The following is a 25,529-nucleotide window of genomic DNA, read 5'->3' as shown; positions in this document are numbered from 1 at the left end:
AAAAAGCTTCATATAGATAGCTGAGGACAGACATTGTCTCTAAATAGGATATTTTCTGCCACAGTTTTATAGCATAATCTAGGTATAATCAGGGGTGGCCTGAGGCGGGCTGCGGTAGCTGGCGCCCCAGGCGGAATGCGCGATTGGCGCCCCCTCCTGCATGGCCGTCAATGGCTTTAATTGTGTGATGTCAACATCAGGCGCCCCGCCCCATTGAAGGCGGCACCCTAGGCGACAGCCAAGTCGGCCTATACTCACGGGCCACCCCTGGGTTTAATAAAAATGAAACCCTGCTGTTTCTCATGCTTGTTAGAATAGCGTTGATCATCACTGAGAACTGACATCAACATATGTTCCTCCATTACTCCCCTTGCCAAACTAACCCTCTCAGAACTCATCCAGGCCATGATAAACATAAAATTCAGCCAAACCCACTGAGACACTCTGTTTGCCTTCCCTATAAAGGATCCAGAGAATGCACAGTTTGTCAAATATTTTCCCATCCTGTTTGATTTAGACAGATTGAAAACAGGTGACTGGTCTCATTAGCATGGATGAATTCTCCCATGGCACTTTAACCGCCATGGTGGTATCAGTCCTCATTTTCCCTCAGTCTCTCTTCAGTCCACTAATCATCTTCATTGCCCTTTGCTGGAATCTCTTCAGTTTGTCCACATCCTTTCTGTAGTGCCCCTCCCCCCTGAAACTGGATGCAATACTCCAGATGTGGCCTCATCAGTGCTAATAGAGGAGAATAATCACTTCTCTCAATTTGATGGCAATGCTCCTATTAATGTAGCCCTATATGCCATTAACCTTTTGGACAAGGGCACACTGTTGACTCATATCTCATATGCTGTAATCCATAGGTCCTTTTCTGCAGAACTGGTGCTTAGCCAGTTGGTCCCTAGACTGTATCAATGCATGGGATTCTCCACAGCTAAGTGTGGGATTCTGCACTTGTCTTTGTTGAACCTCATCAGATTTGTGCCAACTAGCTGCCAACTAGACATTGAGATGTTGATCACTGTAGCAAGTTGAGGGTCAGTAACATGGAGTCAGCAGGCCTAAATAGAGGCCTGTAACATGAAAACAGCAACAGACCTGCAATCTAGTGAGCAAGACTTTGGTTCAGTAACAGGAGCCAAGAAAGAGGCCCTATTGATAAATTGTGCGATTGTGTAAGTTAGGTCGAGCATGGAAGGACACAGGAAGGTACTGGGTACAGACTGTGAGTCAAAGGGGAGTATTGGAACATCTTAAGAAGAAAGATGTCATTGCCTAAACTTACAGAGTGCACAGTAGCTTAACTTTGACTAACTGCTGTTAATATCTGTTATATGGCAATAGGCCTGCCCAGTGTTGGTACCTTGTCAACGCGGGCCATAGTGCCCAGTGGTGTAACATTGTACTGATCTCTGTTACCAACTGGTAGAGCTTCGCATTTGACAATAAACCTGCTCGATTGATTTCAAACCTTGCCTGCATCTGTCGTTTCCAGGGCCTCTCAGAGATCTCTTGTGTTGACCCAAGTGCACGGGGTCTAACACCCTAGATAAAGGGAGTACCGATTGTTACGCATGCAGCCGAAAGTTTAACAACGAAGTAGAGGTCCTGTCAGGAGCGCGCCAGGACAACCCTGACCAGACGACGCTGACACTGACAGTCCAGACCACCGAAGGTACCGAGGTACGAAAACACCGAGGTACGACAATCACTACTTTGATTGGGGATGCTGTGGAGGCTAAAAGTATGACTGGATTAAAAACATAATTAGATCAGTTTATGGAGGATAAATTCCTCAATGATTATTACCCAAGACAATGAGATGGTGAGGGGTACAATCCCTTAAATTGTGTGCCTTGTGATTCCCAGAAACTAGATCTGGATGACAGGTGATGGAGCACTTGGTCTATTCATTCCCCATGCAGTATATGCCACTGGCCAGTGTCAGATGACAGGATATTGGGCTTGCTGAACTGTTGTCTGATCCATTATGGCCATGTCTATGTTTTTATATTACAATTGTATAGTACAATACAATGCAGTTGGATACATAATTTTCATTACAAAACTCTATACAATTAATTATTTGGACATTTATTTTAAGACAAAAAATCATTTAAGAACATCCTAGCATCTTATTGTAAAAGTTTTATGGTTTAATTCTTCAGCTGCTCCATTCATTGGACTTCATTTAAATGCAAAAACTACAGGATTGTTTTTTATCATATAAAAAGATAATCAGGTGTTGAAACCATCTTGTTATTCTCTGATATTCTATAGCTAATATCATACACTTACGAATAACAAGATAACTTTTTGACATACCTGGTATTGACAATATATCTTATAGTTGGTAAACAAAAGGGATGTAAAATAATTTTAGTATTCGGTATCACTGCTAGATTATGAGAGAGAACCACACACCCCTCACAGGAGGCCAAATTCTGTTCATGGATGCACACATTGAATTCCCATTGAAATCAATGGAAATTGTGTATCTGCATCCACCTGCAGAATTTGATGTAAGAAGACATGAACAGAAGGCAACAGGGGAAAAAACTCCGGTTTGCACAACAGATTTTTTCCCTCTCTCTCCTGTTTTACCTCCATCACCCTGCTTCCTTCCTGAATCTCAAGCTCCCTCCCCATACTATATCAAATAATTGAAGAGTAACATGTTTTGCAGATGGATTATAAGTGACATACATACTGTGAGTCTGTGTCTATCTAGAGCACAGATGTTTGATTTTTTTGTATTTTCTAGTTACACTGCAAGCAGCAGACAGGTTGGGGGGAGGGAGGGATCATCCACAGATGTGTCACAGAAACAGAAAAAGGGTTTATCCATGTCCACTGGCACAATCATAATAATCCATCTCTCTAAACAGACTGACTGAGCCCAAGCCATTATTTTCACTCAGAGTCACTATTCTATTCTGATTTTGTGCCCTGCTTTCCAAACCAGAATGTTGATAGACACACAACATGTAGTACAAAAGGGCTTGGTCTTTCCACAGAACAGGAGAATGAGCAGAATTTTGTAAGTACTTGTTATTTCATCAGATTACTTGTCAATAAGCAGCATTCTAATTACCAGCTTCCGCCTTGCATTACACTGGTGTAAATCAGGATTCACTACATTGAAGTCATGGAGGTACAATGATATATAACTACACAGCCCAGGTAGACAGATGTAGACTCACACTAATGCTCTACAAATGGTTTTGTAGACAGGACTTTAAAATTGTTGTTCAGGGTATGTCTACACTACAGAGTATTGTCAGAAAAAAGGCTGGTTTTCTGACAAAACTTGAATTAAGTCCATGCTGCAAACATATTCTTTCGAAAATAAATCAAAAGAACCGAGGGGTTTTTCCAACAGCAGTACTCCTCTTTCTACAAGGAAGGATGCCATTTCTAAAAAAGCTCTTTCAGAAAAAGGCATGTGTAGTCGGGGAAAAGGGTTTTCTTTTGAAAGAAGTGGCTTCCAGTAAATAACACAGGTGTCCTGGTGGACACTCCATACAAATTAATCAGGACTCTATAGTTTTTGTCTCCTTGTCCCTCTTAAAGCTGCAGGCACCCTGGACAAGACTTATGGCAGGAAGCTGGCCTGAGAGCAGCCCCCCAAGATCCTCCTGGCCCTCACAGGGAGCAGCCCCACACGTCCCAGGACCCACCCAGGGGGACCAAGAGGGGAGCACCCTCTTGGTCTGGAGCAGAGATCATGTCACTCTTCGAGTTGTGGGGTGAGAAGGAGACATTGCAGGATCTCCGCTCCAAATGCCGCAACGCAGACATCTTTGAATGCATGGCCGAGTCCCTGGCGGAGTGTGGACACTCACCCCAGACCTTAGAACAGGTCCAGAGTAAGGTCAAAGAGCTCCGTCAGGGATACATCAGGGCCAGAAAGTGCAGCTCACGCTCAGGGGAAAGACCCCACACCTGTCCTTACTTTGATAAGCTGCACCAGATCCTGGGAGGTGGGGAATCCATTTCCCCACCCATTATGGTGGACTCCGGCCTCGAGACCCCTGTCATCACCTGGCTAGAGGTCACGGAGCAGGAGAAGGAGGGCCAGGACCAGCAGGAGGAGAAGGAGAAGACAGACACCATCACCGTGTCCCTGGAGCTGGTGCCTGTCAGCCAGGACATCTCCCAGACCTCATCTGATGCCAGGGAGTGATGTTCAGGTGAGTACTCTCAGTTTGTCACACACACAGGATGGGGGAGGCAGGCACACAGGGGGCAGGGTGCAAGCATCGCTCGGGCTGGACATAGTGCTCTGTTAGCGTGCACCACATGGACTCAGCAGGCAGCCTCTGAGCATGGGTAACACGCTGCCAGGCTCAGGGGAGGCCACACAGGCCCAGATTCCAGTTTCTAGCTCCCAGCACCTGCCATTGCTGGAAGCAGACTATCCATAAGGGCACGGGCACAACCCCAGACACATTGAGCAGTGCCGCACACAGCACACGGGATTGCCTGCGTGTGAGGCACCACCTGCTCCCATGGACAGCGCTCCTAGCCTCAGGTGTGTGTGCAAACCCCTGGGAGGGCCAGGCTGCTTCTGGCTCCTCTGCCATCCCTGAGGGGATCTCACTGTGGCCAGACACTTCCCTTGCCTGCTTGTCTGTGGGCTGGGAGGGAGGGGATGAATGGGAATCGGGCCACATGGTCTCCTGGGCACCTCGGGGCCCCTGTGAGAAAGGGCCTGCTGTGCAGGCCACACATGGCCTTGCTCCCAGGACATCCCCCTCCTCTGGCCTGAGGACTGTTGGTCACTGCTCACAGAAGATGGCACGGCCTCAGGGACAGTGTCTGCATGGATGATTGACTGCTTCACTCTACAGCTGGACCAGTCGGGACTGAGGGGTGAGCCATGCCACCAGAGCCAGCCACCAGAGCCTGGGGGACCCGAAAATGCGCCAGGGTCAAGGAAGACTTGATGTGGCAGCATGTCAGCATCCTGCACGACATGCAACAGACCCTGGCACCGAAGACCCGCAAGGACCCTGAGCTGCAGAACCATGCCTTGGACCAGCTCATGCAGAGATGCAATAGCATGTGTGCCATCATGCATGACATGATGGCACACCTGCCTGTTGTCGCTTCTCCTGCCTGCCACCCTTCTGCCTCCCTTGCTATGCCCATTCCCCTCTGCATGCCCCCCTCAATCAATGCCTATGCTCCTTCCCCAAGCAATGCCCATACATCCTCCCCATGTGATGCCTATGTCTCCTCTCCCTGCCATCCCTGACTCCACTCCAGCCCCTCCTCCTGCCCACCCTCCTGTGGTCCCTGGACCCACCCATCCCCAACTCTGATGAGGTCCCCACACCCAAGATGGCACGTCTAGCCACCTCCTATGCCACTCCAGGTTCTCCTCCCCTTCAGGTTATGAGTCCCCTTCCCCCTGCCTATCTTTTTTTTTTTAATGAACGATAAATACAGATTTTGTTTTGTTGGAAACCAAACAGGTGTTTTTATTGAAAGGTCAGGGAAGGGGCGAAGGGAGCAGGTGTGGTGGGAAAGGGATAGTGGAGCAAGGCCCTGGGGAGAGTTACTGGGGTCCTTCAGAAAACCCCTCCCTCAGAGCCGCCTCAATGCACACCCCAACCTGAATTGTCTGGCGGATGGCAGCTGTCTGCAGCTGCTCAAAGGGTCACCTCTAGTGGCTGGCATCTGCCCCCACCACGGGAGGAAGGACTCCCCTTTTCTCTCCACAATGTTGTGGAGGACACAACATGCCGCGACCACTTCAGGGATGTTGTGCTTCCCCATGTCGAGGCTGGTCAGCAGGCCCCCGAACCATGCTTTGAGGAGGCCAAAGGCTTACTCCACTTGGCTCCTGGCTCCTGGCTCAGTTCAGGCAGGCATTAAATTGGTCCCTGCTGGGTGTCCAGTATAAGGCTCCATGAGCCACAGCATGAGGGGGTAGGCTGTGTTGCCCATGATGAACAATGGCATGTGCATGTCCCCAACTGCTCTTTCACGGCAGGGGAAGAATGTGCCCAACTCTAGCTTCCCATACAGGGTAGAGTTCTGAAGACATAAGAATCATGTGCCCTGCTCGACCACCCAACAAAAATATCCATGAACTGTCTATGGTGGTTGAACAGGGTCTGCAGCACCAGAATGTTGGTAGACACTTCCTATTAATATACTGGGCTGCTTGATGCTCAGGTGTGTGGATCGGTATGTGCGTCCCATTTATGGCTCCAGTGCAGTTCGGGAACTCCAGGGTAGCAAATCTGGCCACAATCGGGTCCAAGTCTCAGGTGGATGACTCTCCACATCAGGAGTGAGTTGATAGCCCTCACAACCTGCAGAAGGAGACAAACAAACACACAAAACAGCAAATGAGAGAGGGAGTGCCTGAGCCCTTGGGAGATAACTTCCCTCCTCCTTCCCCTCACCCAAACACCCCAGGAGCCACCCCCTATGAGGCCACCCCCCCAGCAGCAGGGCTGTGTGAGGGTGAGATGGCACACAGGGCTTCCTCCCCACCCCTACTCCACTGCCTACAGCCTGCAACCCCCCTTTCCTGAGGGTCCCCCTTTTCCAGGACTCCCTCCCCCTCCAGGAACTGCAGCCCGAGAGTATCTTACCTCCATGAGGAGGGCCCTGACAGTGGACTTCCCCATGACAAACTGGTTGCCCACTGACCAGTAGCTGTCTGAGGTGGCAAGCTTCCAGATGGTGATTCTGACCCGCTTCTCCAGGGAGATGGTAGGCCACAGGTGGGCGTTGCATCTCTGGAAGGCAGGGGTGACCCAGGCACATAGCTCAAAAAAAGGTGGCCTTCTGCATGCAGAAGTTTTGGAGCCACTGCTGGTTGTCCCACTGCTCCATGACCAGGCAGTCCCACCAGTCTGAACTTGTGTCGAGCCTCCAAAAATGCCTCTTTACTGTGGTGTGCGATTGCCAGAGTGTAGCTTCCACACCCAGGGTGAGGGTCCCCAGAATGAGTTCAAGATTGAGTTTCCTCAGGACCAGGAAGGCTGCTGGCATAAAGTGCTGCAGAAACTGTAGCATGGCCGTGTGGGCCATCACATGCATAGGGGCAGCTCCAGCTCCATGACACAAAGAGAAAAGCTGTGGCATCCAAAAAAGTGGGGCAACCACAGCACGCACTGCAAGAGCTTTGCTGTCCCTCGAAGAGGTGCTTAAGCATGCAGCAGAAAGAGAGAAATAGCTGTCCGGGGTGGTCCCTTTAAGCACATGTCTCAGCTAGGCTTTGGCACCAGCACTCGGAAGCAACTGGTGACCTAAAGACCTGACTGAAGCGGTTCCGGGTGGCCTTTTATGCTAGAAAGCATCCAATCAGCCTGCAATCTGCCTTTGCAATGCACATCTGTGTGTGGACGCTCTCTTTCAAAAGAAGCTTGCAGTCTAGATGTAGCCTCAGGAGGGAGCTTGGACTCTGAAGCCCATCCTCATTCCTAGGCTCCAGAGCTGCAACTTCAAAGCATGGGTTTCTAGAGCACTAGCACAAACCTGATTAGTCCAAGTCTGTCAACCCTGGCTAGGAGGCTCACTCCGTCAGGCTGTGTAAACATACGCAGTGAGAACAAAAACAGGTCCACTGTTTGCTGATGGTTCTTTGGCAGCAAATGCATAAACGTTCTTCCGATGCTCCCTTTTTAATGAAAAGACAGCAAATCCCCTTTTACAGGGCAGTGGAGGTGGCAGTTTTTGTCACAGAGTTTATTAAATCTTTGTTATATAAGTGAGACCTTTCCTGGTCTAGCAGCCTCAGGACTTGAGTGGTCCCAAACCACTCTCCACCTGGCTGTAGGCTCTACTCCTGGATGGGGCTGCACTCCCTTCCACCAGCCCCTCTGTCTCCAGTCCCACACTGTGCCAATTCCAGCCAGGGCTGCTCCCTCCACCACATCATCCCTAGCCAGGGCCAGCCCCACTGTTTCCAGCCCCTACTGGTCCTGTGCTGCTCACCGTCAGCCCCAGGCAGCACTGTGCACCTCACAGCACTGCCTGGGCTGTGCACCCAACCACCAGCCCCACTGCTTCCAGCCCTAGTCAGGGCTGTGCCCCCCACCATGCCAGTCCTTACAGAAACTGTGTTCCCCGTTGAATTGGCCCTTCTGGGGCTGTGCTTCCCATCACACCGGCCCCACTGGAGCTGTGCTCCCCACTGCCAGCCTGGCCTGGAATGCACTTCTGAACCGGGCCAGCCAGGGCTCTCTGGCAATATGTTGCCCAACCAGAGAGTCCCAGACTGTAGAGGTTCAAACTGTACTTATATTGCTGCACAGGTAAGCTATTTACAGGTATTTGCCAGACACTGCTTACTGCCAACCTATTTTTAAGAGTTAAGTATTACCAGAGCATAGAGTGGGCAGTTCTTTAGTATAGCAAAATTTTAGAAATAATCATCCCTACCCGTAGGTGCTGGAACTAATTGTGCTACCTCATCCCCTGGCTTCCATCAAAAACAGGGTTTCAGTGTGGTTCTATGATTCTCAGCACCATAAATATTAGAGTTGGAAATTCTTCAGGAGGTCATCTAGTCCAGCCTCCTGCTCAAAGCAGAACCAACCGCAACTAAGTCAGCTCAGCCAGGGATTTGTTAAGTTGGGCCTTAAAAATCTCTCAGGATGGAGGATCCACCCTACTCTATACCCCTGTCCTTACCGTGCTATGAAAGACTATATTTTTCACATCAGATGAAGATAAATATGGGGGATGTTTCCCACCTCAAGATGCAAGACACTCATTTCATTTTAATATTTTCCTTGAATTCAAGGGCCCATCTGTATGTCCTCATTTAGCATTGCAGTAACTGAATCTTTGACTGCAGACTCAATATGTGGAATAGATTAATTAGACCCAATTTTTGGGTCCCATTGAGCTTTGCTTAGCAGAAGTCATGAGAGGAGAAAGATAAGGTGTGTTATGCTCCCATCCTTAGACCTCTCCAGAGACTGGATGGCAAGTGGAACAATTAAAAGGAGCATCAAGATTAGTTTAAATTACGCCTTAATGGCAGCCAGAAACAGCCAGGACACATTATTTCTCCAGCCATTAGTAGCTAGGTCTTTGTGCATGCCTGAGGGATACCAGGTAGAGTTGATATAACCATTTTGAGAGGAAACCTCAAATACCTGCTTAAACAAATATAAAGATTCTTGTTTGCTACTTAAGTAATGCAAAAGGAGCAGCTGGAACCCTAGGATTTAGTCTGTTGTGTTGCAATGGAATGTGTTTGCCACTACTATTATTGTGAATTATTTTCAAAGTTTATAATAAAACCTTTTCTTTTCTTGCTAGTTACCAGTGAAGACTAGAAACTCTGGCCAAATGAAGAGCAGCAACAGGAGATAATAACCTGAATCTCTCATTCAAATAAAGCTTGGGCATGGGAATGGTTCATGTTCTGTGACAGCTGAGCTTTGAGAAGTTGCTGTAGTCATTAATTTTCTCTATGTGGAGGTCCTGAACTACAGAGTAGTAAGGTGCTATCTAAGGGTACGTCTAGACTACAGGGTTTTGTCGACAGATACTGTCGACAAAGCTTCTGTCGACAAAGAGCGTCTAGACTACATTCAGTTCTGTTGACAAAGCAAGCTGCTTTGTCGACAAAACCTTGTAGTCTAGACACAACCCGACATGCAATAACACCTTCTGTCAACAGAACTCTGTTGACAGAAGGCGTTATGCCTTGTAAAATGAGGTTTACCAGCGTTGACAAAACTGCTGAGTTCTGTCGACGTTATGTCGACAGAACTCAGCGGTAGTGTAGATGCAGGTATACTTTTGTCGACAAAAGTCCACTTTTGTCGACAAAACTCTGTAGTCTAGACACACCCTAAGACTAACTATGGTCATACAACTAAATTTATACCCTTTGGATGCTCACAAAGCAGCCAGGAGTCCATTCCATTCAGATAATGATCTCCCATAGTTCTCATTGACTTTGCTAGGGTTTCCTTTGCACATCTCAGGAGGCTCTCAACAAATTGCAGGATCAGGCCTTTACCTCCAGAAAAGGCAGAGCAGATATAGTTTTGGAGTATCTATATGCTTTTCACTGGATATTTCTAATTAAAATGATATTGATATTATCAATATGCCTTCCTTTGTACCGTGGAGATGGAATTTTGCTGTTATTGCAGCTTGTAGCATGGCACTACAAATGAGTATCTTATGCATGTACTTAGGTAACAACAAATTCCAAACCAAATTTGTATTTGTTCTTATTGCTGTCTCCTCTGCTCACTTAAGATTATGTAGTTTTCCTGTCAGTGCAGCGACATAAAAATAAATCAATGGCAATAAAGACTAAACTTTCAGATAGAAAAATGTGATATTTCTTATTTCCTTTGCGATGTACTTGGCTAAGGATAGAGAATTTTGCTGTTAGCACTTTGGAATAAAAATGAAATTAGTGCCAAAGCTCAATATGTCTGGACAAGCATTAAACAAGAAAAAAAATCTCCTATTCTCTTCCCTCTTTCCTCTTATTAGTAAACCTATGAATAAGTGACATTCCTACAGTGCTATCTAATATAAATGAAATCTATAACTAGTGGCCTTAAACCATCAATTATTCAAGGGTCTAACTCCTATTGTGGGTGCTAGGTGACTGAATTTTTTTGAGGATCTGGAAATTAGACACTACAAAACTGTGGGTATGTTACATTGCAGAGTGAATTCGAAATAACAGATGTTATTTCAAATTAACTTTAATAACTCTCTACACATATAAACCACTATTTTGAAATAAATTCGAAATAGTGGAGCCCTTATTTCGAATTAGGTAAACCTCATTCTACGAGGAATAACACCTAATTCTAAATAGCTAATTCAAAATAAGTGCTGTGTAGACACTTATTTCGAATTAGGGGGCCTCCAGCCCTTCCCAGTTCCCCCTGGTGGCCACTCTGGGCCAAAGCAGGAAAACTTGTCTGCTCCCCCCAGCCCCGGAGCCCTTAAAGGGGCAAACTCTAGCCACAGTGCCTGTGCCAGTTGCCAGCCTGCCAGCACACAGCCAGCAGACCCTGCACCTGGCACACCATGAGCCAGCCACCTGCTGCCACCCAGTACTCCACTGCTCCCCAGGACCAGGCTGGTGGCTCCCAGGAGCCTGGCAGGGGCTGTAAAAAGCGGGTGCCTTCCTGGTCAAGTGCAGAGATCATGGGCCTCATTGAGATTTGGGGGGGAGGCTCCAATGCCCACGATCTCCACACTAGGTGAAGGAATGCGGCCATCTACAGCTGCATGGCTGCCAGCCTGGCCACCAGAGGCCACATGCGCAGCCAGGTGCAGGTGCGGACAAAAATTAAAGAACTGCAGCAGGCCTATGCCAGGGCCTCCCACCCAGGGGCTAACTTGGAGGCTAACAACAAGGCTGTGTCTAGACTGCATCCCTTTTCTGTAAAAGGGATGCAAATTAGCACATCGCAATTGCAAATAAAGCGGGGATTTAAATCCCCCGCGCTTCATTCGCATAAAAATGGCTGCCGATTTTTTCCAGCTCGGAGCTTTGCCACAAAAAAGCGCCAGTCTAGACACGGATCTTTCAGAAAATAAAGACTTTTCCAAAAGATCCCTAATTTCTCTTAAAATAAGGACTGGCGCTTTTTTCCGGCAAAGCGCCGAGCCGGAAAAAAGCGGCAGCCATTTTTATGCAAATGAAGCGGGGGGGTTAAATTCCTGCTTCATTTGCAATTTTGATGTGTCTAATTTGCATCCCTTTTACGGAAAAGGGATGCAGTCTAGACACAGCCTTGTTGTATACTATTTTAATATGTGCTGCTATGTCTACTGAGCTCTGACTGCAATGCTATGCAAAAAATGTCAAATGTTATTGGGGGGAAACCCCTCATATCCTGAAATACAAAACATTTAAGTAGATTTATATATGATATCAACTCTCTCTTCTCTCTCCCAGTCCTATCCTCAAGGTCTGTGGTTCTAGGAAACATTTAACAAATTATGAAGAGTTACTCTCTCCCCCCTTTCAGCCACATCACAATACTCATTAAACATGCCCAACATATTCAGATTGATTTAATCACAGGGAATTAATCCTTTATACTGGGAAGACATAAGGTTCCACTACACTTGAGGAATGTTGCTTAAAGATAGAATAAGAACTGTCTGCTGTCTGAGCCATAATCACTTTGTAGCTTATGAAAAAGAGCCGTTTGAAAAAAAAAAAGCAAAAACTTTCACAAAAATATTTAACTGGACTTTTATATTTTACACATTTTTTTTATCAGAATGTCAAAAATTCTGACCAGCTGTACTGGGAAATAATCCCCGTTAAGCTCTGCTATTGCCATGCTGCAAAAGCTCTTTTATACTGTACAACAGGCATCCACACAAACTGATTAGATCCCTGTCCTCTTTTGTACTGGTGGACCCTTTCACCCTCTGGAAGTTAATGAAGGACCCTTGCAACACTTTCAGGATCATGGCCCACTGAATAAAGAGAGCTGTGAAGATTTAAAAACACATATTTTAAATGGAATAACATCTAAAAGCTGCACTGCTTTCCTATGCTATAGGTTCTGAGTTTGTTTTTTATATGCTGGAAAAAATGTAGTTACTGTAAGAATAAAAATGGGCTTCCATGAGGGTCCAGGTGCATTCTCAGCTTGGTACTGTCATATTTTGGAGTGCGATGCCCATAGTTTTGTATTTCACACAGGGATCACCTGCAGCTGACAAATACACTGAGCCAAATTGTGCTATGATATAAATTCAGAATGACTTCTTGGCAACCAGTGAAATCACTCTGGGTTTGTATCGCTTCACTGAGAGCAGAATTCAGACTACTGTATCTTACTGAAACCATGGAGTCCAAGGATTTAATGGAAGTTTGCAGCAAATCCACTGGCTATGTCTATACTGGCATGATTTTCCACAAATGCTTTTAAAGGAAAAGTTTTCTGTTAAAAGCATTTGCGGAAAAGAGCATCTAGATTGGCACGGACGCTTTTCCACGAAAGCACTTTTTTTTGTGGAAAAGCGTCCGTGCTGATCTAGAAGCAGTTTTGCACAAGAAAGCCCCAATTGTCATTTTCGCGATCGGGTCTTTTTTATGCAAAACAATACCGCGTTGTCTACACTGGTCCTCTTGCCCGAACGGGAGCAGCATAGTATTTCCGCAAGAACACTGACAATTTTACACGGAAATTCAAGCGGCCAGTCTAGACAGCTGGCAAGTTTTTCCTCAAAAGCAGTTGCTTTTGTATAAAAACTTGCCAGTCTAGACACAGCCAACTGAGTGTGACAAAATAGAATTTGGCCCTGTGCCTTCTCTATTTTTAGATTATAGAGTTTTAGTGGGGGACTATGTAATAATATATCAGCAAGAGTTTTTGAATAACCCACACATTTGAACTATCTCAGGGTATGTCTACACTACAATGTCAGTTTGAACTAACGGCTTAAGGATGGCCGGAAGCAGTGCTGGCAGGGCATCAGAGGAGGACTTAGAGCATGGAGATGCTGTCTCAGGCTAGCCGAGGGCTGCGCTTAAAGGGTCCCGACCCCCACCCCGGACAGACAGTTCTCAGGGGTGCCCTGCTTGCAAAGCAGTCCTGGCTTGGATTGCCCGGAGTACCCACACTGGGCACATCACACCACTCGGCCATCAGCCCGGCTGCACTTGCCGCAGGCTGCCATCTGGGGAGAGGGGGCAATCGGGGGGCTGCAGGAGAGCTTCCACCCCCAGAAGCCTGCAGAGCCAGCCCAGTCCTCCCCATCGGGGGCTCGTACCCCATTCCTCCCTCACCTCCTTCCACTTACCCTTCCCTAGCCCCCCTTCTTATTGATGTACAAAATAAAGATAACGTTTCTTCTAACATTGACTCTGTCTTTATTGAACAAAACTGGGGGAGACTGGGAAAAGGAGGTGGGAGAGGGGACGAGAAAGGATGGGAGAGGGGAGGGCAACTAACATGATCAGGGGTTGGGAACAGGTGCCAGATGAAGAGAGGCTACAGAGACTGGGACTGTTCAGCTTAGAAAAGAGGAGATGGAGCGGGGACAGGATAGAGGCCTCTAAAAGCAGGGGTTGGGTGGAGAGGGCGCATTCAGAAAAGTTCTTCATGAGTTCCCATAATGAAGGACTAGAGGACACCAAAGGAAAGGAATGGGTAGCAGGCTTGAAACTAGTAAGAGAAAGTTGTTCTTGACAAAGCAAAGAGTTAACCTGTGGAACTCCTTGCTGCAGGAGGCAGTGAAGGCTACAACTAGAACAGAGTTTAAAGAGAAGTGAGATCAAGCCATGGAGGTTGGGTCCATGGAGTAGTATTAGCCAGGGGGTAGGAGTGGTGTCCCTGCCCAAAGTTTGTGGAAGGCTGGAGAGGGATGGCACGAGACAAATGGCTTGGTCACTGTCTTCGGTCCATCCCCTCCAGGGTCCCTAGGGTTGGCCGCTGTCGGCAGACAGGCTACTGGGCTAGATGGACCTTTGGTCTGACCCAGGACGGCCATTGTAAGCTCAGGGCTCAGGGTCGGGGGTCTCAGTGGACCCCCTTGATTTTCATGCATACCTTCTCCTGGGTGGCCAGGCTGGCAGCTCTCCTGCCCTAGACAGCCACTTTCCTGTGCCTAGTGCGGAGATCGTGGAGGAGGTCCATGATGTCCGCACTAGCCCAGGAAGGTGCCCGCCTCTTGCGGTCCAGGGCAAGCTCCCGGGAGCCGCCAGCCTGGTCCCAGGAAGAGGGGGAGGGCTGGGGGACATCGGGTGGGTGGCTCTGTGCTGTGCCAGGTGCAGGGTCTGCTGGCTGGGTGCTGGCAGGCTTGCACCTGGCACGGGCACCGTAGTCAGCCTGTGCCCCTTTAAGGGGTCCGGGGCCGGGAGGGGGGCAATAGAGTTTCCCTGGTGTTGGCATGGTCTGGCTACAGTGCTTGCACCAGTTTCAAGCCTGCCAGCACCCAGCCAGCAGACCCTGCACCTAGCACGGCATGAGCCAGCCACCCAGCCCTCCCCCTCTTCCCAGGACCAGGCTGTCGGCTCCCAGGAGCCTGCCCGGGGCTGCTAGAGGCAGGCGCTGCCTGTTCTAGTGCGGAGATCATGGACCTCATCGAGGTTTGGGGGGAGGCCTCCAACGTCCACGATCTCCATACTAGGCACAGGAATGCGGCCGTCTAGGGCAGGCCACCAAAGGCCACATGCGAACCCAGGAGCAGGTTTGCGTGAAAATCAAGTTGGTCCAGTGAGACCCCCAACCCTGAGCCCTGATCTTAGAACATAAGAACATAAGAACAGCCATACAGGGTCAGACCAAAGGTCCATCTAGCCCAGTAGCCTGTCTGCCAACAGTGGCCAACACCAGGTACCCCGGAGGGATGGACCGAAGACAATGACCAAGCCATTTGTCTCATGCCATCCATCTCCAGCCTTCCACAAACAGAGGCCAGGGACACCATTCCAACCCCCTGGCTAATAGCACTCCATGGACCCAACCTCCATGAATTTATCTAACTGCTCTTTAAATTTTGTTCTAGTTCTAGCCTTCACAGCCTCCTGTGGCAAGGGTTCCACAGGTTGACTATGTGCTGTGTGAAGAAGAACTCTCAGTTATTAGTTTTAAACCTGCTTCCCATTAATTTCATTTGTTATCCTCTAGTCCTTATATTATGGGAACTAATGAACTTTTCTTTATTCACCTTCTCCACACCACTCATGATTTTATAGACCTCTATCATATCCCCCCTCAGTCTCCTCTTTTCTAAGCAGAAAAGTCCCAGTCTCTTTAGCCTCTCGTCATATGGGACCTGTTCCAAACCTCTGATCATTTTAGTTGCCCTTTTCTGAACCCTTTCCAACGCCAAAATATCTTTTTTGTGGTGAGGAGACCACATCTGTACACAGTACTGAAGATATGGTCTACCATAGTTTTATACTTCCCCACCTCCTTCTTTCCCTGGCTTCCCCCTTCCAGTTCCCTCCTTCCAGGTTTCCCCCTCCCCTCTCCCACCCTCTTTCTTCCCCTCTCCCACCTCCTTTTCCCAGTCTCCCCAGAGGTTAATCTCCTCACCCCAGTTTTGTTAAATAAAGAGAGTTTCTATTTTTGAACACACGTGTCCTTTATTTTTTACATCAGGAAGTGGGGCTAGGGATGGGTAAATGGAAGGAGATGAGGGAGGAATGGGGCACGAGCCCCTGATGGGGAGGACTGGGGTGGCTCTGCGGCCTCCTCAGGGTGGAAGCTCTTCTGCAGGGCCTCCTGGATCCTGACAGCCCCCTGATTGACCTCCCCGGATCGCAGCGTGCGGCAAGTGCAGCCGGGCTGATGGCCAAGTGCTGTGATGTGCCGAGTGTGGGCACTCAGGGCACTCCAAGCCAGGACTGCTTTGCTGTCCCTCATCGAGTTAGCCAAGCAAGCGGGGAACTCTGCCTGAGGCAGCAGCTCCACACACTAAGTCCTAACCTGATGCCCTGCCGGCACTGGTTCCAGCCAGCCTTAACTTCGGTTCAGGGTCCACTCAATGTGGACATGCTAGTTTGAATTAGCAAAACGCTAATTTGAATTAGTTTTTAGGTCTAGATGCACTAATTCGAATTAGCTTAGTTCAAATTAACTAATTCGAATCAAGTTAGTTCGAATTAGTGCTGTAATGTAGACATACCCTTAGATATTTTACTGCTCACTTGCTGTATTTTACTGCTAGAACAGTGAAAAGAGGAAAGTACTGATGTTACTTACTGTTACTTTGTTTGTGGTTTAAAGTCTTGAGAGGTAAACTTTATAGAGTGAGAATTTTAAACTTCTTTGTTTGCTTTATTGATTCTTTAAGATCGGACTTTTAACTGGTGTTCATCTTGTGCTGCTGTATGGAGAATATGTAAATCCCTTCAGTAACCATGGGAGCTGTCAGGGATTTCAGAGTCAAGCCCTCCTATGACTGGGAAAGCAGATTTGAGGGGCAAGGTCCTCAGCAATCTAGCTCTCACTTAATTTGGTTTGTAGCATCTTTTGCAGTCACCCCACAGCAGGCTATGGGAACATTTGCTTGCTACAATCACTCAATGTGAAGTTAAAGTAGACAAATATGGCCAGTTGTGGGGAAGCTGAAAGTAGAGTTCAAAAATAGGGGAGTTTCTTTGTGAAAGGCAATGGTACTATGGCTTCTCTCCCTGCTATGGATTTTGCACCATTGTAACTTTACTGTAAGAGAGAGCAGAATCACACCCAAATCCCTGGATTGTAGGAGACTCTGACAATTGATGAATAATTAAAGTTCTGACTAGAATTTGGAATCTGAACAATTGCAACATGAATGTAATGTCTTCCTCACTAGACACTCTTGAGTTAAAAAAGGAAGAGTTCTGCTAAACTCTCTGTTCTGAAGGAGCTGAAATCACTCAGTCTTTGAAGAATCAGATTCATGATGCCTTTGGCAACCAGCATTGTGGGTGGGCCTCCTCACTGCTACTTATGGGAATAGTAAAGAGATGGGCAAGTTTTCCTGCCAGGCCCCCTTGAGCCACCATGTCTTATTCACGTTCCATTGTTTGTACCAGTATCTTAAAAATGAGGCGAATGTTTGTGTATCTATGAAGAGGAGTTAGGTGCAATATATATATTGCCTGAGTGATTTCCTGTGAAAAAGCTATAGTTGAAAAAATTGGGTGTGAGATCTTTGAAAGTCTTCCTAGTTTTTAGAGCTGTTGCATTTTAACTATGTAACATTAATTTTCAGTTACAATGTATAGCCTATCGGGTATGTAATGTCTTCAGTAAAAGGTTAATAGTTGAGGTATAAAAATTGACCCTTTCTCAAATGTCATGACATTTGAAAAAATTACTTTATGTGAACATTAACAAATATGTATTTTTATTCTTGCAAGTTCTGATGAGGCAACTTATTATTAAGGATTTCTTAGGATAATAAAAATGTAAATATTCTACATATACATTACCTTATGCAAATTTATTTTCGAGTTTCATCAAAATTGAAAATCCACTTTTTCATTATCCATTACCACAAGCTTCTACAAATTGTATTATACATTTCTAACTTTGCTCAATTCATTCTTGCTTGAGTGTTTGCTTGATTGTTTTGTTTTTGAGGAGTTTTTTAACTTCATTTTACAGAGTTTTCTGAGTTGTAATGTGTGATAGTTTCTTTTGACATTCATGAATGTTTAGAGATGCTATGAGAATAATTTTGGGGAGAGAGGTTGTCTTTTTCTGGAGTCTTTAACTATCCCTCCAGAACTAAAACAAATCTTATCTAAAATACACTGAAGATTTGTCTAGATATATGGTTAGCATGTAGCAAGCTGCAGTATAAATCTACAAAAGACAGGACTATGCAGCACTTTAAAGACTAACAAGATGGTTTATTAGGTGATGAGTCTTTAAAGTGCTTCATAGTCCTGTCTTTTGTTTCAGCAAGACCAGACTAACATGGCTACATCTCTATTACTATAAATCTACAGTGTGCTAGTTGTTTATGTAGATCCCGTTACTATACTAGAAGTTCTCTAGTACATTTTAATCTGCCATGCTTTACAGGAGTATATTAAACCACATTAGGGAGCTGATAATGTGCTGCATGCTAGTGCATTGCAGAGTTGCACCCTAGCTTTTCGCACACTAATGTTAAAGACAAGCCCTGAGATTTATGAGTCCAATTCTACCACCTACTCCAGGTAACATTTTGTATTTTTATTTCAATGGAGAAGCAGAAATGGGTTATATTACCACATCTTTGTTATGTACTCTACTTCTCATTAAATGGTTTGGGGTACACCTAACCTATTACAGTTTTAGTTTTACTAAACCATATTTAAATAGAAATGTTTTAACTGGTGAGTTAAAATGAAGAAGAATGGCTTTGCGGCTAAGGCAGTGGACTGGTATTGAAGGGAATTGGCTTCAGTTGTACTAACCACTTTCCGGGTGACTCTGGGCAAATTCCTTAATAGCTCATTGCCTCAGTTCCCCATCTATAAATGATAATATTAGCTTATCTTAGATAAGGATTATACATATAAATAAACTAAAGTTGGTGATAATGGGAGCTGTATCATTACTTAGGGAGACTGAGTAGTAAAATTATTTAAAATCAATTTTCAACCATTAAACAGACCTTACTTTGATAAGAGAAAATATTTCTGTCTATCACATGTGCTGAATATTTACCCCCTTCCTTAGAAACTGTATTTCTGTGTCTTTCTCAAAGCTTCCACCAACACAGCTCTTTCTGCAAGTAACAGATGCCAAGTTGATATACAAGCTAATCCCCCTCCCTCCCAAACCCATTTATGGTATGTATATTACAGTGATCCAGTAACCAGGTAACCAATTCATGCTCTCATTCTTCTGAACAACATTCTGAAAATTCTGCACTCTTACTATGAAGTCATTTGAATACAGGTGATTATTTGCCACAGTACGGATAGAGTTGCTTAAAGAAAGCTTTTGTCTGTAACAGTTGAATGTTGTTTTTCTTTAAATATTTTGGTTTATACAAATCAGAATGATTGACGAAGAGTATCTGCCCTTAATATAAGCAACAACTAAAAATGAACTGCTTTCACTTTCTGATGTCAGAGCAATAACTTCCTTGACATTTGAATTGATATGATTCAGTTGTGTAATCTATTCCAGACTAAGATCACTTTAATACTTTTCAATTGTTTTGCACTCACTGCTTTGGCTGTCTCTTCCTATATGATGCTTATTATGAGAAAAATGAGCAATTACCGAGACAATTTCGTCCTCTGCCGGTACAGTTGCTGCTGCTAGTGCTGCTGCTAGTGCTGCTGCCCGAGCTGCCTTCCTCATTGCTCTTTGAGTCTGAAGATTGGTAAAGTAGTTGACAGCTGCAAACTCGATAAGTGCAGAGAAGACAAAGGCAAAGCATACAGCTATGAACCAATCCATGGCAGTGGCATAAGACACCTTGGGCAAAGAGTGGCGTGCACTGATGCTTAAAGTGGTCATTGTTAGAACAGTAGTAATCCCTTTAAAATAACAATGAAAATTCAGGTATTAGGATTTTGTTTATATTCATATTGCTTATAAATTGTTATAAATATATAGATTACACTCTTCCTGTGTATGCTCCGGATCAGATGATTAACAGGTTGCAAAGTACTATTTGTGCTTCAAATAGTTAATACTTATATATACAACTGTCCTGAATAAGGTACCCTAGACTGTATGCTCCATTTTAAAATGGTGAACCAGTGTGAAGTTAAGATACCCACCTACTGAGTAGGGTTTCTTTCTAGAATGATGTTCTGTTCATGAACATAATAGCATGTTTGGAAATACCATTTTCTGGAGAAGGTACTTGCCTGAGTCACAGCACTTATGATATCACTTTAAGGAATGCCATGAGGACCATACATGGCAATTCCCATATTAGAAAGGAAAGTGCTTAGATTTCAAAACTACCTACTAACTAAATGAGATAGTGAGTGCCAGCTAGTCCAGTAATCTAGATTAAATACTATAGTTTAGTAACATGTAATTTCTGCATCTTTTTGCCCACTCTTTGGTGTTACATTGGAGGGACATAGCATATCATACAGAACAGTTATTGAACTCATGGGAGCTCTGCATGTGGCAGGAAAAGGCCCTGAGAATTTTTAGATAAGAGCAAGAAGTATATAGTCCTATATGCAGCATTGTGAATTCTTTGGGAAACTGCCTAATTTGATCAAAGTGTTTGTAAAATTTACTAAGATATTTCATACATTTGAGTCCCCCAGCCCCAGTTTGCATATTCCTACATACAAGTATATGTGGAAAATCTCCATAACATTTGAGATCCACATTTATTCTAACAGAACATGTCTAAACATGTGGCTCTTGACCCATATAATGCTTTTCACGTCTTATGACAGACTTATGACTAGTTAGCCTTCTACTCATTCTTGCTATCTGAGGTGATGTAACATCTCAAGGCAGCATCTGAACTGTGTGACTTGATATTGTTAGCATTCTCTCTGGAACTTTCATAAGACGCAGCTTATCAACAATCTTCAGTTGAGTACCAATATACAAATGCAGTAATCTAACATGTTATTAATTAAATGCAAATAAAAGATTTTAAAAAAACCACAGTATCTCCTATTACCCAGATCTGTCAGATGTTTTTGTAGCAAAAGTCTGAATAAGCCTGAGGTATAGTTCAATATCAAAATTCCATGTCTCACATATGCACAAGGGTGAACTTTTCAAGAATATATGTATTGAGATTAGAACATTGCCATGCTCTATTTGGTGATATTTGGTAATGCCAGGATGGATCTATGCAAATAGAGCCCTGTAAATCTGTGGGATATCCATTTTATATTTGTGGGTATCTGTATCTGCAGACATGGATGCTGATATCGGTGGCTCATTTTTGCGTATATGGATGCAAATGTAGATACAAATTTTGTATCTGTGCAGGGTTCTATGTATAAAGACCTATCACTAATGGAATTTGATGTTAGGAATCTGGAAGATTCCTCCTACCATTGAGGGCTGAATGATTTTATATGATTTCTTGAAATACTGACAATATGTGCCTTATCTAGTTGAATGCTGAAATACAGTTAAAATTGTGTGACTGATATTTGTTTATCTCTGGGATTAGATTTTGAACATTTTCCGTGACTTTTAAGAGAGTTCAGTTAGCATAAAATTAATTTAAAATATAAAATTAATTTTATTTCACTACTTATGCTACAAAAATTTTCCACTTCTGAAGATTTTAATAAATATAATAGATCAAAGGTCAAATTCCGGCTGTCAGTGTGATAGAAAAACAGGAGAAAGATGATCATATCTATCTGTGCACAAGATTTTCCATCCTGAACTTATTATCTAAATTAGGCCTGGGCAAAATAGGGGTGGTGGCCCAGATCGGGCCTTCCGAGCCACAGGATCCAGCCTGTAGATGTAGCAGGGAGCCTCAGACAGATTCCCTGCTTGCCCCACCCCCTCCTGCACACCACTCAGAAAAGTGGCTGCTGGTCTGTTTGTGATTCACAGCTAGGGATGGGGATGAGAGAGGCTTCATGCGTTGTCCCTGCCCCAGTACAATCCCATTGGCCAGTTTCTAGCCAATGGGAACTGTCTGTTTGAAGAACGGGCAGTGTGCAAAGCATCACTCCCCACTTCCCTCTGGCTTATTCACAGACACACACAGTCTCTGCAGCCTGGGCGGGGGTGGGGCAGGCAGGGAGCCTTCCTGAGAAACATACTGTGCTGCTGGCTGGGAGTCACCTAGGTAAGTCTCCCAGTCAGAGTCTGCCTCTGGCACCCCAGTCCCTTCCTCCCTCCAACACTCTGGCCCCCCACTCCTGCCCCTCTACTCCACATAGCCCAAACCCTCTGCCTCCCTCCTGTAGCCATGTCCCCTCCCAGATCCTGCATCCCAATCCCCTGCCCTAGGTCACAATCCAAACACCTGCACCCCAATCACTTGCCACAGGTCACAAACCAAGCCCCTGTAGCCCTTCTGCACCCTAGTTTCCTGTCCCAGGTCACAACCCCTTCCTATCCTAGTTCACAACCAAAATCCTTGCACCCAGGTCATGACTGACTTCTTCACCTAAACTCCCTCCCAGACTCCACACACCCTCCTGCACCTCAATTCCTTACCCCAAGATCCCTTCTGTACCCCACCTCCATTCCAGGCCCCCGCACCTCCTCCATTAGTATAATTGAAAAGTGCAGCCTTTGACCACTTTCAAAAATCTTGGAATGGCCCCCCATAAAAAATTATGGTCCACCTCTGATCTAATGGGACTCTTTGGGACGACTCTGAGACAGGGATGGCACCTGCATGGAGTGATGAGTCCATGAACACAGTGGGTATGGGCTCAAGGAAAACTTGCCTATGACTCTTAGAGTACATCTAGACTGAAAGCTTCTTTTGAAAGAGCAGACACACTTCAAAACCAGATGAAAAAGTGATCTGCTTTTTCGAAAAAGAGAGCATCCAGACTTCATGGACACTCTCTTGACAGAAATCCCTGATTGCTAGTCACAGAATGGCCTCTAGGGCACCTGTGCTTTTTTGGATTGCCTCTTCTTTCAAAAAATGTTCCTGTTCTGTGTCCACACATGCCTTTTTTTGAAACAGCTCTTTCAAAAAAAGTCTTCTTCCTCATTTGGGCTGTGTCTAGACTACAAGCCTCTTTCAAAAGAGAGCGTCTAGACTGCAACCACTTCTTTCAAAAAAGCAATGTAGATGCAGGTGAAGTTTTTTCGAAAAAAGGGCAGTTTTTTCAAAATAGCAATGTAGTCTAGACATACCCTTATAGAAGCATACTTAGCTATATGCCCCACATGTCCTTTATTCCATATGTGTGGGAGTAACACACATATGGAGAAAGGCATATTAGCAATCCATTGCCCTCTTCAAGTACACAGCAGTACAAAGGAATACTACTATCTCTGGCTTGGTTCTGCCTACCCTATTGTTTCTTTCAAACATTTTTAGCAAACAGACCTCTATGGCTCCTGCTTCTCCTTAATTTTGGGCTCATAGCATTCCTTATAATATTTCTAGACTTTAATTTTGAGGGGTTCAATCTGCTTAGTATTGCCCCTTTTATATAATATTATAATTGGTTTTAGCAGAGTAGCTTTACTTTCCCATCATTAATTTCTCCTCTTCCCCTCTTTACACCTTTAATTTGAGGGAATTCAGGTGCCTTTTCTAGCCAAATTCATTTAAATAACAATTATAACAAGTATTTTCCAATATATAGTGGGATATCAGGCCTTCCATTTTAAACTTCTGATTTGTCACTGGGCTTGCTATTTTGCTATAGGCAGTGAAGAACTGACCCTGAAATCATTTTGCAGGTGAAACTCTCTGGAGTCAGTGGAGTTTTGTCTGAATAAAGACTGCAGGTTCAGGCTGCAATGGGTGTAAATCCATCAGTCCTTCCAATATAGTCATTAGACTGAATGCCTTGAATAAGGATTGATGGTCTTTGTCCTTTTTATACAAGGAGTCAGGCTTAGTATTACTAATTTTCAGCAAAACTTGCAATGGCAGTTGCATTTAATATGTTTTCTAAGAATATTCCTCTGTTCCTAATTCTGTATTTACTCTTCAGTCTGAAATGGCTCATCCGTACTATCATTTCAAATGCTTATAAATATTTTTTTGTAAAGTCTGAAGACTTATTTAACTCAATAGACTTAGCAGTTACAAGTTACCCATTCAGCCTGTCAGGTAAATAGCATACATTTTACCAAATATGTTTTTGATCATCTGTAACTATTCCATAGACTACACAATACTGGGAGTGTTATATTATGTTGCCAGATGGTCAACCCACATTTGCAATCTACACACTACACTTCAATAGTGATAAAGCGCCCTTCAAAATCTATTATATAAACTCATCCCATTACATAATTATACTTTTCAGTTCTATCTGAATGCTTAAGAAAATAAAAATCAATTCCTAAACTTTCAAAACTGGCCTCTAATTTTAGGTTCAACATTTTTGTTTTTAGGGTGCCCAACTGCAGTTGGGTTTTTAAGAATAAACAAGAATGCACAACCCTATTATGAGCCAAAGATAGTTGTGTGCACTTGGCACATCTAAAAATTGGACCCAAGATGTCCAGTGGCTTAAACATGCACAAGAGTAGTTGTACATATATTAGTAGTTCCATTACAGTCAAGTATGACCTATGAAACCCAATTCTCTCCTTTGAAGTTGCACAACAAAATGTTTAGGTTACTGTTGAAAATATGACCCTACATACTGCAGTTTTAGTATAAAAAGCAAAAAAAAAAAGGAAATTGGTGTGTAAAAACACTACAGGAATTTACAATAATATACCTAGTGCAGATTGAAAAATTACAAACATTACATGAGAAAAACTAATGTATAGTATTCTCAGTTTATCACTGTAAATATTTTGATGAGAATTTTTTAATTCAGCTCTAAATATACTTGAGTCCTACTCACCCATTTGATTAATGGACATTTTGTCCTTGATGTTGATGGGAACAGAGCAGGTCCAAAATTATGAATGAAGTAAGCAGAAGAAGACTTTAACTTAGAAAGACAAAACAAACAAACAAAGGCTATGTCTAGACTACATGGCTTGGTCGACGGAGCCATGTAAAATAGTTTAAATCCCCGCTTCATTAAAATAAAAATGGCCTCCTTGCTGTGCCGACGATCAGCTGATCCAGCACAGCAGGGCAGTCTAGACATGCCGCAGTCAACAAGGGAAGTCTTGTCTATACGTGAAACGAGGTTTACCAGAGCGGTCGACAAAGACTTCCCTTGTCGACCGTGGTGCATCTAGACTGCCCCACTGTGCCAGATCAGCTGATTGTCGGCACAGTGCAACGGCCATTTTTATTTTAATGAAGCGGGGATTATTTAAATCCCCGCTTCTTTGCCTATGCCGAATAAACTATTTTACATGGCTCTGTCAACAGAGCCATGTAGTCTAGACATAGCCAAAGAATGCTTGAGATGGGGTTTTTGTTTGTTTTTGTCAGTCTTAACACATCTTTTCATGGATTTCTTCTCTATACATTTGTTTTTC

At 44.7% G+C, this 25,529-nt stretch overlaps 1 protein-coding gene across 1 annotated transcript in view; it reads right to left on the bottom strand.

The window, feature by feature from the left end:
* The window catches only part of GABRA6 (gamma-aminobutyric acid type A receptor subunit alpha6), a 40,410-nt gene that overhangs the window by 8,113 nt on the left and 6,768 nt on the right, over window positions 1–25,529 (bottom strand). The window contains exon 8 of the mRNA XM_075900192.2: window positions 19,707–19,966. Coding sequence (XP_075756307.1) covers window positions 19,707–19,966 — 260 coding nt within the window. The remainder of the gene's footprint in view (window positions 1–19,706; window positions 19,967–25,529) is intronic.

Source organism: Pelodiscus sinensis, chromosome 16 (assembly GCF_052426305.1).
Source record: "Pelodiscus sinensis isolate ZL-2025 chromosome 16, ASM5242630v1, whole genome shotgun sequence".
NCBI classification, from domain to species: Eukaryota; Metazoa; Chordata; order Testudines; family Trionychidae; genus Pelodiscus; species Pelodiscus sinensis.
Note: the sequence above shows the minus strand (reverse complement) of the source record. Positions and strands in the feature narration are given on the sequence as shown.